This window comes from Falco rusticolus, chromosome 10 (genome assembly GCF_015220075.1).
Source record: "Falco rusticolus isolate bFalRus1 chromosome 10, bFalRus1.pri, whole genome shotgun sequence".
Taxonomy (NCBI): Eukaryota; Metazoa; Chordata; class Aves; order Falconiformes; family Falconidae; genus Falco; species Falco rusticolus.
In genome coordinates, this window is record NC_051196.1 from 37,295,024 (window position 1) to 37,309,179 (window position 14,156).

The following is a 14,156-nucleotide window of genomic DNA, read 5'->3' on the forward strand; positions in this document are numbered from 1 at the left end:
CATCCACAGCGATACCAGTGCTGAATGCCGAGGGCGGTGGCAGTGGCGGTGGCTTAGCCCTGGCTGCTGGAGCCAGCAGCGTGTCAGCTCCATGCAGTGTTTCCCCAAGGCGCTTTGATCTCTCCTTGCTGCAGACCGGCCCTTCTCCACTGAACGCAGCAAGTCATAAATAAATCAGAGCATCCGAGGGCTAATGGCAGCAGCGAGGAGTCAGGGTGCCACATGCACTCCTGGCAGGAGCCACGTGGCAATGCTGCTACCTGCAAAGCCACCAGCCGTGCCGAGGCCATGCACTCTGCAGGCAGCACCATGAGCTGCGTCTGGGCTCGCAGGCACCCGCTGCCCCTGTCCTGGGTCAGACCGCCGTGCCGCAGGGCCCCTGCCCCGGGTCAGACCGCCGTGCCGCAGGGCCCCTGTCCTGGGTCAGACCGCCGTGCCGCAGGGCCCCTGCCCCGGGTCAGACCGCCGTGCCGCAGGGCCCCTGCCCCGGGTCAGACCGCCGTGCCGCAGGGCCCCTGTCCTGGGTCAGACCGCCGTGCCGCAGGGCGCCTGCCCCGGGTCAGACCGCCGTGCCGCAGGGCGCCTGCCCCGGGTCAGACCGCCGTGCCGCAGGGCTCCAGCCTCACAGGGGTGTGCCCCAGCCCTGCAGCCTGGGGAGCCTCAAGCTTGGCCCAGCTGCCCCAGCTCGAGACAGGGTGATGGCGCTGGGTGCTGCTCCAGCGCAGCGGTGCCCAGGGTGCCCCCGTCCCGGCACGGCTTGGGGTCCCGCAGAGCCCCCCTCCACCGGGCCGCCTCGCAGGGGGGCACCAAGCTCAGGCATCAGGCACAGCAGCGCCCGGCAAAGGGGGGGGGCTCCGTTCCCTCTCCCATCGGGGGGGGCTCGGCTGGCACATCTGTCACTCGTGGGAAACACCCACCCAGGGGATCAGCCCCTTCCCCGGCGCCTTTCCCACGTGCGTGGTCCGGCGCGGCGCAGGGCCGTCCCGCAGCAGGTGCGGACGCTGCCGGGGCAGGAACGTGGCTGGCGGGGTGTGTGTGGGGGTGTGTCTTTCAGCCAAATCCATTTTCGCCTGTGGATGAGAGACGGGGCCGTGCTGCGGGACGCGTCACCGTGGCTGCCCGCGGCCATAACAAGGAGACAAAGCTCCCGCGTGGGAGTGGGCGAGGCACCCGCTTTGTTCGGCGACGCTGGGCTCTCCCGCACAGCCCCGCTGCCCGAGCGGCAGCCGCCGCCTCTGTTCCCGCCGCCCGCCCCGGGGGCTGCAGCGCGGGAGGGCGCGAGGGTCCCGCTCAGCTGACAGGCCTCCCCCTGTCGCCGCGCTGCGGGCAGCGGACCGGGGGCGGCGGGGCCAGCGGGGCGGGACACGCGCCACCGCGCCCTGCCGTGGGAGCGCCGCGGGGCGGGGCCGCGCCTGCGCGGGGTGGGGCGGTGACGCGCGGGGCGGGGCGGGGCGGGGCGGGGCGGGGCGAGGTTTAAGGCGCGGCCCCGCCCGCAGCGCGCAGCCGGAGCGGCAGGCGGGCGCGGTGAGTGCGGTGGCGGATCCGCGCGTCTCCTCCCTCCTCCGCCTGCGGCCGTAGGAGCAGCCGGCGCGGCCCCAGTCCGCGGCACGTCCTCTTTCTCCTCCACCTCCTTCTCCTGCCGCCGGGCACGGCCCCGTCCTCCCCTCCGCGACACCCAGACCGGGCCCGGCGCCCCCGCCCCGCGCCCCCCCCACGCGTCTCTCCGGTCCCCTCCGCCCCTCCTTTGTGTCTCCCATGGCTTTGTGTCTGGAGCTCCTCAAGCAATGTGAGTGACTGCCCGGGGCGCGGCGGGCGGGCGGGAGGCCGGGCCCTGCATGGCTCCGCGGCGGGGGTGCCGCGCCCTGCCTGCTGCTGCTGCCGCCGCCGCCGCTTGCCGGGCCCGCCGCCCCGCCGGGATCGCAGGTGGCGCTTCCGCTTCCCACGCGTGTCCCGACCCTCCGCAAGCCGAACCGCGTGGCGGGGGGCTCCCGCTTCCTCCGCGCTCCGCTCCGGGGTGGGGTGTCCCGCGGGGAGCGGTGCCTGTCCCCCCGCCGGCGCCGGGAGCTGCCCGCGGCCCCGGCCTCCCGCGGCGGGTCGGGCTGCGGCCCCGGCCGGGGCGAGAGTCCCTGAGGGCCCCGCGGGGGCTGGAGGGAGCGAGACTGGGCCTGGCTGACCGCGCGCTCTCCCGGGGCCGCTGACCCTCGCTTTTGGGGTGGCGGGCGGCCTGGCCCTCCCCTCGAGGGGAGCAGGGCATTGTCTGGGTGAGGCACAACCCTCCTGCGCCCGGCGCTGCCGAGGGGTGACATATAGCAGCGCGGTGAGTTGGTGCCTCCTGGCCAGAGCAGGCTTCGAAAAGTCTCTTTTTAGCCTGGGAGTCACTGATGCTGCCTGCTGTGGAGCCCCCAGCCCTGCCGGAGGGTTTCGGCTGAATGCCCCTGCCTCGCATGCAGCCGCAGCTGTCGCTCGGGCCATCGGTGTGCAGTGCTGGAGGGTGGGGATGTTACCCTTGGTTCTGAGCAGTAAGTAAACGTAGCACTTAATTTCCACTCCAGGCTTTGTTGAGATGTTCAGAAAGAAAGCTTATTTCCAGGGTGCTATTGATAGGTTTAATATTACTTATTCTGCACAGACCTTGACCCCAGGTTGTGCAGGAAATGTGTGTTTGAGATGGGAATGGAATTAGGATCTCTGAATCCTGGGCTGTAACTTGCCACTTGGGGGAGGAAAAGAAGAAAAGAGAGAAAAAAACTCCCAGCATGTGGCATCAGATCCTAAAATAAATTCCAATCATGTGGGATGATAACAAGCCACATTGCCAAGTCGTGTAAGTTGGCAGACTTGACTCCAGAGGGTCCAGATTACTTAGCTGGTAATTGCTCTTCCAATGGGAGTTTGGTGCTATGAAGTTAGGCATTCTTGAACGTGTGGAGAGAAGTAAGCCTAACTAGCCATCAGACCTAGCCTACTTGTCTTTCAGATTAAGATAACTTGTGTGTGCGTACTCTGCAGTGGTACCCAGGTATTTGGAAGAAGGCTGTGTGCAGAATTTGACCTGTTGCAGTCATGGATGACCTAAAAGCAAGCTCACTTTAAGGTGCAAGTGCCAAATCGCTCCATGTTGTTTTGGCATCTATAGCATCTTCTATTCTGCTTCTGTAGTGGCAGTGTAAGAGTTTTTGGTGTAGCCAGGGGCCCCAAGATCTGTGATCTGGCCCTTGAGGTGCTGGGGTGTAACTACTATGCAGTGTGCCAGTTTTGAAAGGACAAGGCCACCCTGTGCAGCTTCTGCCAGTTCCTTGTCAGCAAAGGTGGTGATGGAAGAACTTGATTTCTATTACATGTGGATTGGCTGTCTGGAGAATACTGAGAATACAGTGGGATGTGGTAAAGCACAGAGCTCTCAGAGGCCAACAGGTACCTTTGTGGAACTTGATCAGCTGTAGCTGGTGTCCCAGCCCTCTAGCTGATGGGGCAGACATGGTCAGCTGCTGGGGAGAGCTTGTGTTTAGCTTTGCAGCTGTGTGTGAGTCAGTAGTTGGATGCTCGGTTGCTTCATCTGTGCATGCAGTTTAGATTTGTGGACGCTTCTGACTACTTAGCTCAAGGTTATTCATCTGTTGCTCCAGCCTAATGTGTAATGCATGAGAGACCTGCTGATTTGTGAGCTCATTCTTAGCTGTACATGCTGCCAGAGCAATATAATTTAAAAAGCTTTTAATGGATAACTAATAACTGCCAGGCACTTACAAATAACTGTATGTCAGTTCTCGTCTCCCATGTAGTTCTTCCTGTTGAGTCTGGACTCAAGTAGTTTGGAGTGAACTATTCAATGGACCCTGTAAAAGTCACTCTGTGACACTTGTATTTTCCTACTAATGCACGATGTGCTTACCTGCAGAAGTAAGGCTGCAAAGCTGTGCTGCAGCAAGGCTTCTTTCTGTCTCCTCAGCTGATACTTTTGTTCTGTGCAACCTGCGCAACACCCTCAAATATTTTTTTAATGGATTGGGGAGGCATAATTGGATTCAGTGCAGTGCAAGTTACAGTAACATATGTGAGCTGGAAGGATTAAGGCTGTGCAGGCGGGTGGCCTTGTTCAAGAAAAATCCACTCTAATTTCTGCAGTGAAAAGTTGTCAGTGTGTTTCCTATCAGAGCAGATTTAAAAAGGGAGGGGAGAAATACTAAGTATGATTGCTGTTTGCTTTGAAAGGCAATTAGAGTTCAGGCTGTCAGATAAAAGTTCTGTGAAGGCTATAGCTGGGCTTGGGGATGAGAATGGTGAACTCGGGTCCCTCCAGAAAAGCTCACAAAAGAATGAGTTTATCCTTCCCTTCTAACCTGGTCTCCATGCCAGCCTGCCACCTGGAGAGAGGGAGAAGTGGGGGACAGAATGACACCAGGCTGTTTGACATAAGCTGCCTTTAAACAAGTGGAAGTTAAACCATTTGCAGATGGGCTAGTTAATGAGGAGAGTGAAAAATTTGTCTGCTTCAATTTATCTTGCAAAAGTAATGAATTGCTGGCTCTTTGGTGCAGATGGGTGTACTAAGGCAACCGTGTATCCCCTGGAGAAGCAGTGGGCAAGAGGAACCAGCAGCCCCACAGCTGAAGTCCTGACCTAGGCCTTAGCCCTGTGCTTCACTTCTCTGAGCTGCCAGGATATGGCAAGTAAAGGCACCATTTCAAAAGCATTTGCAATTTCCACTGAAAACAGTGAGAGATAAGCGCTCTGATACATCTGCCCATGTGAGTATGGTCTCCAATTTTATGGGCAGCATAAGGTAGGGCAGTACCAGCAGTGTGGGCTGCTAGCCTGTGATCAAGGGTAGGTGACAAGCAGTCCTGGGGGAAGTAATGGTCGCACGGGACCAGAGACTTTTCAATTTCTGTAGAGGACAGCTGTGTATTACCTGAATTTCCTTGCAGCATTTAAATACTGTGAAGGAAGACAGCTGAGTTCTGGTTCTCTCCTACTTCCCCCTGAGGTTCTTGGTGGTGGGCTTGGCGCTGTGAAATGGCCAGTAAAGGCACAGAGGGGCACACAGACCTACTAGGATGCGATAGGTTGTCCAGTAGCGGGGTGTGAGTACTGCAGCCTGCCTGCTGCAGCTTCATCTTGACAGACCCTGCACACAGGAACTTGGTTATCCTCACTGCTGTACGTGGTCTCTGGGGGCTAAGTTATTCAGCTCTTCTGGCAACACCAGGAAAATGAAGAGTCTCTTTAAAAGGGACTCACCTGAGACAGGCTGTAGCTTGCTGCATCAAGACATCAAGACAGTAGTGCTCAAAGTGAAACAGTGTAAAGATGCATGAATTTTAAACATGAGCCCTGGTGTTTAAACACATCAAGGACATGCTGACAGTCAGTCTTGTTTATCTTATTTAGTACTCTTCATTAAGACATCCAGGTTTCACTGCAATGATCTTTTCTTCTGAAGCTTGTTCTAAGAGATCAAAGCTTAAGCTACTGTGTCTCCAGTTTGAAGGTGGCCAAGAAACTTCAGTGGTGAATGTTTCAAAGGTAAATTCTTACTTGTACTGCAAGTCTGTCAGAGCTGGAATTAAAACAGATTAGAAATTGCATATGCCTTTCTACTGACGTGCTGTCGTAGTACAAGGTGATATTTGATGAAAGCTGAAAGGTAGTTAAGAGTTGATAAAAGGGATTTTTTTTATTGCAAGTTGTTGTAAGATTAGTCAAATTTCTAAGAACTATTTGCCTTGGTTTTTTATACTCTGGGAGTGGTTGAGGAACTAACTGAAGAGAGCCCCAGCAGGGCATTTGCTGTGCTCAAGAGGGATCTCCAAGCTTCAAATTTTCTACCCAGGGTAAGATCTACAGCTTAAAGTTGAAATTTGGCTTTATGCATGAGAAAACTATCTGTGTCTGAAGCTAGAGAAAGTGTCCCAAAGGCTACTGTGGAGTTGTCTCCAAGTATGAAAGTCCTTGTTAGGAGCCATGCCACTGCCTGCTTGGCTGCCAGATTACTCAGTGTTGCTCTTGTGGAGAACAGCGTGTGTCAGGGTAGCTCATGAGCCAGCATACTATTGCAGAACTGTTCTCCCTTGCCTCTTGTAAGGTCACTTGAGTAACTTTTGTTGGGAAGACTTCTCTTCCTTGTTTGAACCCTCAGGCTTTTCTGAGTCTCTCAGCTTGGCCCAAACATGGGGTCCTGAGTCATGACACTTTTGTCCAGGAACTCTTCCAGGTTTTGGTGCGCTCTATTGAATGGCTACCAGTGCTTTCTTGTCTGACCTGCTGCTCCAGCAGCAGACCCAGGCTGGGAATTTTGGCCTCTTGGTGCTGCTACTCTGAGCAAAACAAGCTCCCTGGCAATGCAGAGCTGGTGTAATGCCCAGCCTTGTACAGCGTGGACTGGGACTTTCCAAGGGAAAAGGTGGTTTTAGGGAGATAGATACTAGTAGAATAGAGCTTAGAACTTTTCCCAGTGTCTGAACAGCTGCTTATTCTTATACCCTGGAAGTAAAAGGGTGCCGGACAGTGCTTGCACCTCCTGAGCTTTGGTCCTGGATAAAGTAGCTGCTTTGAGTCAAAACCTTGAGTTTGTGACCCTCAAGTTTGCAGTGTGCCAGGAGCAAGGTCTTGAGCAGGGAAATCCTGGATGCTGGTAAGCGGAGATCTGCTTACTAGCAGCCTGTTGCCTTGGCCACGGCACTGCTGCTGTTGGCCTTTGCACTTGGCACCAGGCTCTGATGTCTACAGCTCACTGTCACCCTGCAATCTTCTAGGGCATTCTGGAGGCGGCCGCTGCTAATAGTGGTATTATGCTGCACATTAGCTTTTATCGCCGGTCTGTTAACGTGCTTACTGGAGATGAGTGCTGCGGAATGCTCTGCGTTGTGAAGGGGAGGCTGCCAAAGCAGGCTCTTACAGCCCTGCTCTCACTGGAGTCGTTCTTGCTCGAGTCCAATACTGAATCGGGTGGACAGGGGGAAATCATCATGTCATGGAAGGGAAGCATAAAGCTCGTACGGGTAGCTGTCGTCATTCGTCTTGCCTGTGTAACTACCGGTGCAGACACTGTTCCTAGTTGGCTGCGCCCGTCGCACACAGCCATGGGCGCACTTGTCGGTGACAGGCCTGTGCCCCCTCCAACCCGCGGTGGCTGGCAGTGTCCCGCTTGGGCTGTTCGTTTGTGTGGTGCTTCAGGGGGACAGTGTCTGTGTGGCAGCAGGGCTGAGCAGATCTGCAAGCAGTGCGTTTGGAGCCCGGGCCCCTAAGCAGGAGGGGGCCGGGCATGCCTGGGGCTGGCATGCAGGTTACGCTCTCATGGCTGTGTAACTGACGGATTGCGCTGCTCCGGCGGCCCCAGCGGGAGCCCGCGGGACACCTTGGTGGTGCTGCCGATGCTGCGTGGCTCCAGCACCGCGGCCGTGCCCCCGGGCAGCGCGGGCCGGAGGTGGCCGCAGCCCCCCGGGTCGCGCCGCCCGCGCTTTGCGGCCGCCGGTCTTTGCAGCAGGCCGTAGGGCGAGGTAGGCGCGCGGCCGGGCCGCGCTGCCGCCAGGGCCGGGGGGCGCTGATGCGGAGCCGCCCCGGCCTCCCGCCCTTGCCGCTCTGGTCTGGTTGCTGAGGGGGAGCGCTGAGCCCGCCGGTGCGGTGCGAGGCGGGGGCTCCCGACCGGCGACAGCCTCTCGCCGGCGGTGGCCGCCCTCTTGCCGCGGAGCGGGGCCGGTGCCCCGGTGAGTCACCACCGTCAGGTGCGGGTGGGGGCTGTGCTCCTCGTCGACTCTCTGCGGAGGCGGCTGGGCGGGAAGGGGAGCGAGATGGAGCCCTCCCTGACCCGTCACCTCGGGCGTTCACTACCGGCAGGCTCCCAGAGCCGTGTGGGAGCGCCTCCGGCCGCCCCCCGCAGGCGCGGCCCTGTCCCACGGCAGGGCCCGGCCGCCCCCCGCAGCCGGGGACGCGCTTGTCGCGGTGGCAGAGCAAAACACAGCTCAGGCTAATGAGGCCGCCTCGAATCAAAGGACAGAACTGGGCCAGCCGTTGAGGCTGCTGGTGTTGTGACAGCAGTAGACTTTAAAGCACTGTCTGCTTTCTTCTGTCACTGCTGTTTGTGCACTTACCTTTGATTTATGTTTTTCAAGGGCTCTGAATATCTTGGGTGCTGGGGGAGGCAGCTCTAAAAATAACTACAGGCTGGTTATTTCCACAGTTGTCATTTCTGAATCTCTTGGGTTTCTTTCCCTTCTGTAGCTAATGGCTTTTCCTAGTGCTGCAAGGCCTCACGGTTCACACAGAAAATCATGTTTTCTGCTCTCTTCTAGTTCTTGCTCTGTTAGAAAACATGCTTTGGGTATGGGTGGTGTTATGTGTTCAGACAGCTTCTGAATAAGGGTGAAGAAGTTCATGTATCAGGAGCACTGAGGTCAGAACAAAGTAAAGAATGAACTAAAACCTTTTCAAAGGGTAGAACTCTAGCTTGTAAGAGCCAGAGCTGCTGCTCAGGTGCTGTTCTGCAGACAAAAGTGTGCAGGAATGTGTGCATCTGCTGTTTGAACCAGCTGTGTTCACAGGTGACAGTGGCTTGAGGAGCCCTGTTGTCCCACTTCTCAGAAGTGTGCCACAGGATGGCTTGTTTTTAATGGCTGGGTGAATCCTAGCAGGAGCCCTAGTCATTGTTAAAGCCTTAACTCAAGGCCTGCTGTTCCATGTGAAATAACTTTACCAGACTGAGGTAGGAGCTATTAAAAGTGTAGTGTACAAAGAATCTCACTCGGATGGATTATGCTTGAGAACTGGTTATGCTGCAGTTGTTGAGGGTACCTGTTAAATCTATTCTATGCTAATTCTTATGGTGTGATGCTTTTCAGCATTTTTTTTTAAGCTGGCTCAATTAGTTTTAGCCAGCTGTGCCCTTTATCACAAAACAGCTGCTAACCTGATTACTGCCCAGCCTCCACACACCATGAGCTTGCCTGTACTAGGGACCTATGTGCTCTGCTTCCCCTGCCAAAAGTGATGTGCCTCTCTTCCCATCAAGTCGCAGGAGAGGAACAGAATAGAGGTCTGCGCACTGCAGGTCTGGGGAGCAGTGTTACCCTGGGAGGTTTGACCATCAGTCATGAGTGTGTTCAGTGACGCTGTGCTGGGTGCAGCTCTTCCCGCTGCAAGTGGCCTGACTTCATGCTGTAGCTTACACCTTCAAGCTTGCTTTCTTGGAAAGTATAGCCTTAGCTTCTTCATGGACTGCTGCAGCTTTTAGACTTGCTTGAGAAAAGAAAAATGCTGTAAATGTAGCTAGTATTTAGTGAGCTGAATCCGTAGACAAAGTAGAGATGCCCCAGGCTTAAAGCCTGATTGCAGTGCACTCTAAACACCTGCTTTACCCTGCAGACTTCCTACTAGCTTTGTGTTGCTCCTGGCCACTATGGAGCAGTACAGCAGTAGTGTTATCTCTGGGACTACAGCAAGTGCTTCTTGATTAACATGCGCTGTAGGGTGGAAATTGGTCAGGGAGTCAGATTTGGATTAACATTACCCCAACAGCACTGTAACAATTTAGCTTATGCTAGCAGAGATTGCTCCTGTATGTCTGCTATTGATGTGGAGATTCAAAACAAGATAGTATATATATATGGAGGGTCCAGACCTTGTTCATACCGCCTATTTCAAATCCTGAATGTGCTTCATCCTTGATGGTGAAGTCTTAGCTGGCATGAGTGACTATGGATTTAGTGACTGGCCTTGGGTTGGCTTATTTTGTGTGGTCCCCTTAGACACACATGCATGCTAATTGTAGCCAGTTGAAAGGCACTTGGGAGGCTTTGCTTGAGCAAGACAGGCTGAGAAGCCTCCTAAGCATGTGGGCAGGCTACAGTGGAATGGAGAACTTGATGTGAGAGGAGAGGGAAAATGATCTGTCTGATCCAGGCTGTGCTCAGTGTTTAGAGCTGGGAAAGAAGCTGATGATATTGTGGGGTTTCCCATCTAGAAGGGTGGTTTTTTTACACTTGGCCATGGTTTGGGGGTTTTAGGTTCACCTGGCAAGCTAAAAGCAAGGTTTTTGTTATTGGAATTATGTACTTGCTATAAAGCTTCTCCTATTTCTGTCAATTACTATGGTTCCAACTACAAAAGGGCTTTCTTGTTCTAATTGGCTGCCTCCTATTTGGATTCATTTATGTTGCTGTGTTGCCATGGAGACAGTCATGATGTCACAAGCTGTGGCATCACTGAAAAGTGGCTGGGAGGCAGTTGTTAATAATCCCCATCACCTCATCCACCCCAGTAATCAATAGCTCCAAGAAAAAAACAGAATGGCTCAATAAGTTTCAGGGAAGATACAGAGCTTTTAAATGGGCCTGAATTACAGCTGTGATTTTAAGGCTGCTGCTTAGTAGCAATGGTGGAAGAGGTGCAATATAACCACTTTCTCAAAACTGTTGCTGTATCTGTTGTTGAGTTTACTTCAAATGTGGCAAGAGGCCCAAAACCTCTGGCTGTTGCTATGCTGCTTCACTTGAGCCCTGTTAACATTTATGATGCTAAAAACCCAAGTACTTGTTAGGCCTCGTTCCATTCACAGTGTGGAAGGGCTTCTTGTGACTGGGTAAGAGGTGTACTGAGCTTGGCCAGCTAGCATTAACATCAGTCAGAAAAGCTGATGTACCACCAGGGTGGCATTTTGAGGAACTTTTTGGGGTCTCTTGCCTTTCCAATGCTTCTGAAACAGCTGTTTCCACTGTGGGAATACTTAGGCACATAATGGGGTAGCTGGGCTGCTGAGAGCTATGTGAAATCATGAAAGCCAACAGTTTTTGACTTGTACAGCTTCATGTATGAGCTCAGTGGATATGGTAACATAGCAGAGAACTGGGCTGCTTTCATGGTTTTGTTCTGTTCTTTGCCAAAATGCTGGGAACTTTCTTGTTACTTCCTAAAACGCCATGACTGACCACTGTAAAGACCATGTGATGATGTGTTGTATTCTGCTCTGTAACAATCTCTTCCATGTGTTTGTCCTCAGCTTTACCTGTTTCCTCGTAAGGGGTCTGGTTGAGAGCATGGCACAGTGCACTTGATACTGTGCCTTGAGCTGTAACAGCCTACTCAAATATTAACTAATCTCCTCCTGATTAATGGGAGGCAGGGTGATCTTCAGTGCCTGACCTGGCAATCGGGTAGCAAATGCTTTCCAGTTATCTGTCATTTTTCATAAAGGGGCTTTGTCATAACTATCACAGAAGCATGTTAGCTGTAATGTTTCTGTTTGTATTCTCCTGATACTACGGAGGAGCCTTGCAGGTTTTCCCTCTGTGTAGGGGTATCTGAAGCTCTGGGGTGAGATGAGGGTGCTCTCGTACTGCTGGGTGCTGGCCTGTGCTGCTCTCAGCAGGACCCTGTGCACTGCACTGGCAGAGTTTGGCTTGGGCTGCTCTGAGTTGTAATCTATTGCGCCTGGCACTTGCTTGGCAAGCACAATAGTACATCTTCTCCCTTCTGCTTTGCTTGTTTTAAGCAGCCTTGTATTCAGACAAAAGGGATAAAATCTCATGTAACATGGAAGCTGAAACAGGTTGATTTTTTTCAGTGTGAGAGAAATTTCTGGCTCCTTTCCTGAAAGGATCAAAACTGTTTACCAGCAGTTTTGCTGACAGACTCCTCTTCTTTTTCTAATTTATCTTCTGAATTGCTGGGTTTTAAAGACGAAAGGCTAGAGCAGCTCATAGCATGAAGACAAAGTGTTTTTCACCTTGTCTGTTCCCTTGGAACCCTTGATAAGTGTCCTGTTTAGGGGAAAAATGTGACTGCAAGGCCAGTTGCATTTGTTCATATTAATTCATAGTGCTATTGATCTTAAAATGGGTAGCTGTCTGGCCAAAGATACCAAAACCTGCTTTTTAACCAACGTTGGTTTAAAAACTGTAAAGGGTAGAAAATGTCTTAGTTCTCTCCTGACACTGGTCACCTTCTTCCTGACTGCTACAAGAGCTGTGGAGCAACCCACACCAAGGCTACTTGACTCTAAGGCTTCTAACACTGTAGTTACTATAGAGGAGAAAATGAATTAGAGGTGTAAGACTGAAATTGTTTAGGACAACAAACCACGCATGACTTGTAGATTAAAGTTTAGCTATATTTTTAGCATGCCTTCAGTTTTCACTGCATGTGGAAAACTACCTCATCTATGGGATGGAAAAGGTGAAGTTTCCTTTAATACAGCAAAACAGCTAATTTCAAAGTATTTGAAGTTTTCTATTAAAGGCTATGAATAGATTCTTTCCTAGAAGGAAACTAGTCCTTGTGTCCCTACTCATGAGCTTATCTAAACACAGTTAACCCCAACAAATTCCTCTACTACATGAGCAAGTTTCTGTGAAATGGCTTGTTCTTTCAGAATGAGACTCTGCACAGAATTCTTTATCCCCAAACCTGTTTTTGCCCTAAGGGGTTCACTGAAGATAATTCTGTGGATGAGTTGGTGATCTGATATCGTCAGTTGCTCTATTCTTACGCCAGTGATTACTTTTGGCAGACTTGAATGCCAAGTGTACATCAGATAATCTGACCCCATATAATCTCCACTTGTAGGTTCTGAATAGTCCATTATATACCATAATTTTGTTAGAAGATGCTGTGTAGGCTGCTTTTGTACCCCAACTTTCAAAAATATGAATAACCTGACTGAATTAATGATTCTCTGTGGGGGAGCCTGGAAGCTTGTCTCCTTTCCCTGTTGCTTTTAGCACATAACTGGCCAGTGAGGAACAGTCATCCAGCTCTGAAATGGGCTGAACAGGAACAGCTTCCCAAATCTCTGGGCATGGCTTGCTTTCTGCTTGGTTCTTCTGTGGCTGCTGCTACAAACCCAAAGGAAAACTAGGTCAGTGTTGTGCTGCTTTGGGGAGCAGGAGGTCAACAGGAGAGGCAGAGACTCCCTCTTCTGTCACAGCAAATGCCAGTGCAGCAGGTGTCCTTGCTCCTGGTCTGCAGCCTCTTACCTGCTTCTGCTGGCAGGGCTACACTGACCGCCTTGGACTTAATTGCAGATGCTTTAACCTTGCAATTGCATTGTATGATATCCTCTTCCCCCATGCCAACCCTGTCCCTCAGTACTTGTAGGTTTCTTGGATCCCTCAGAGTGGCTTGGCTGGCGTCTATAACGATACACTTGCAGAAGGAAAAACTGAGGTGCTAGCCAAGGTAGGCTGGCTATTTGAGCATGGGAACAGAAACATAAAATCTAATACCCTGCAAATTAATGTGTTTTCCTACTGAGTTCTCTGAAGTTTAGACATAAGGACACATACCTGATTCAAGTAAGTTTTAAAAGATATTTTTGTAGAAGATGGTCATCTACAGGATGGTAAGCTGTATCAAAACTTAAAAGGGAAGGGTGAGTGGGCACTGACAATTTGTGCAGAATAACTCTGTAAAATGTATCTGAGATGTTAAAGGAAATTACATTCCTGCCTGAAAGATAAGGTAGTGAAAATTGCTGTGGGTTTGTCTGGGCATCTTTCTAGTGCTGAGACTTCAGGCATCCTTTCAGCAGCAGCTGGTTAAGGGTTGTGACACCAAGTGCTTGTTCAGATTGTAAGTTAACAGATTGCATGCTGGAAGCCAGGACCTGGACATGAAAATCAAGTTGTCTTGTGTGATCTCTGATAAAGACTTTGAAACGAGAGCTGCCTGATCCTGTAGCAGCAATGGCCATGTATACTTGTTCAAAGGTAAACAGAGTTCCTGCAAACATCACCCAGAGATGGAGGTTAACGAAACACCAATTTGTGCTCAAAGCAAACTTACAGAGAAAAGTAGATAATGCAGAGCTGGCAGGTGCTCTTAAGTAGATGACTAAAAGTGAAGTTACTTAATGTCTGGAAGCCTCAGGTTCCCACTTAGCTAAGCTGCTGTGCTTCAGAATGATCAAGTAAGGACTTTTTTTTTTTCTTGGTGTCTCTTCACAGTAACCGCTGGTCAGTGAGTGGCAAAAGATGAGTCCTTTCCTTTGCTAAAATGTGTTTGCTCTTTGTCTTGTCCTTCTTTTCTAACCCCTCAGCAGAAGGAAAATACCTTCGTGAACCAAGGTCTGTGCTTGCCTGGACTCCTTACACTCCTGTTGAGCCCTGCTTACTAATGTGTTATGTGCAGGGTGAACATAAAGGGGACAATGGTGGCAGCTGGCT

The 14,156-nt window shown here is 52.0% G+C and overlaps 1 protein-coding gene across 4 annotated transcripts in view; it reads left to right on the forward strand.

Annotated features, from left to right (window-relative positions):
• The window catches only part of DLGAP4 (DLG associated protein 4), a 157,618-nt gene that overhangs the window by 112,844 nt on the left and 30,618 nt on the right, over positions 1 to 14,156 (forward strand). Inside the window, exon 1 of one of the 4 annotated variants that reach the window (XM_037401643.1) lies at positions 1,504 to 1,786. The exons of the other annotated variants lie outside the window; for them this stretch is intronic. Coding sequence (XP_037257540.1) covers positions 1,756 to 1,786 — 31 coding nt within the window. The 5' untranslated portion in view covers positions 1,504 to 1,755. Of the gene's footprint in view, positions 1 to 1,503; positions 1,787 to 14,156 lie in introns of those variants that run through there. 4 annotated transcript variants of the gene reach the window in all.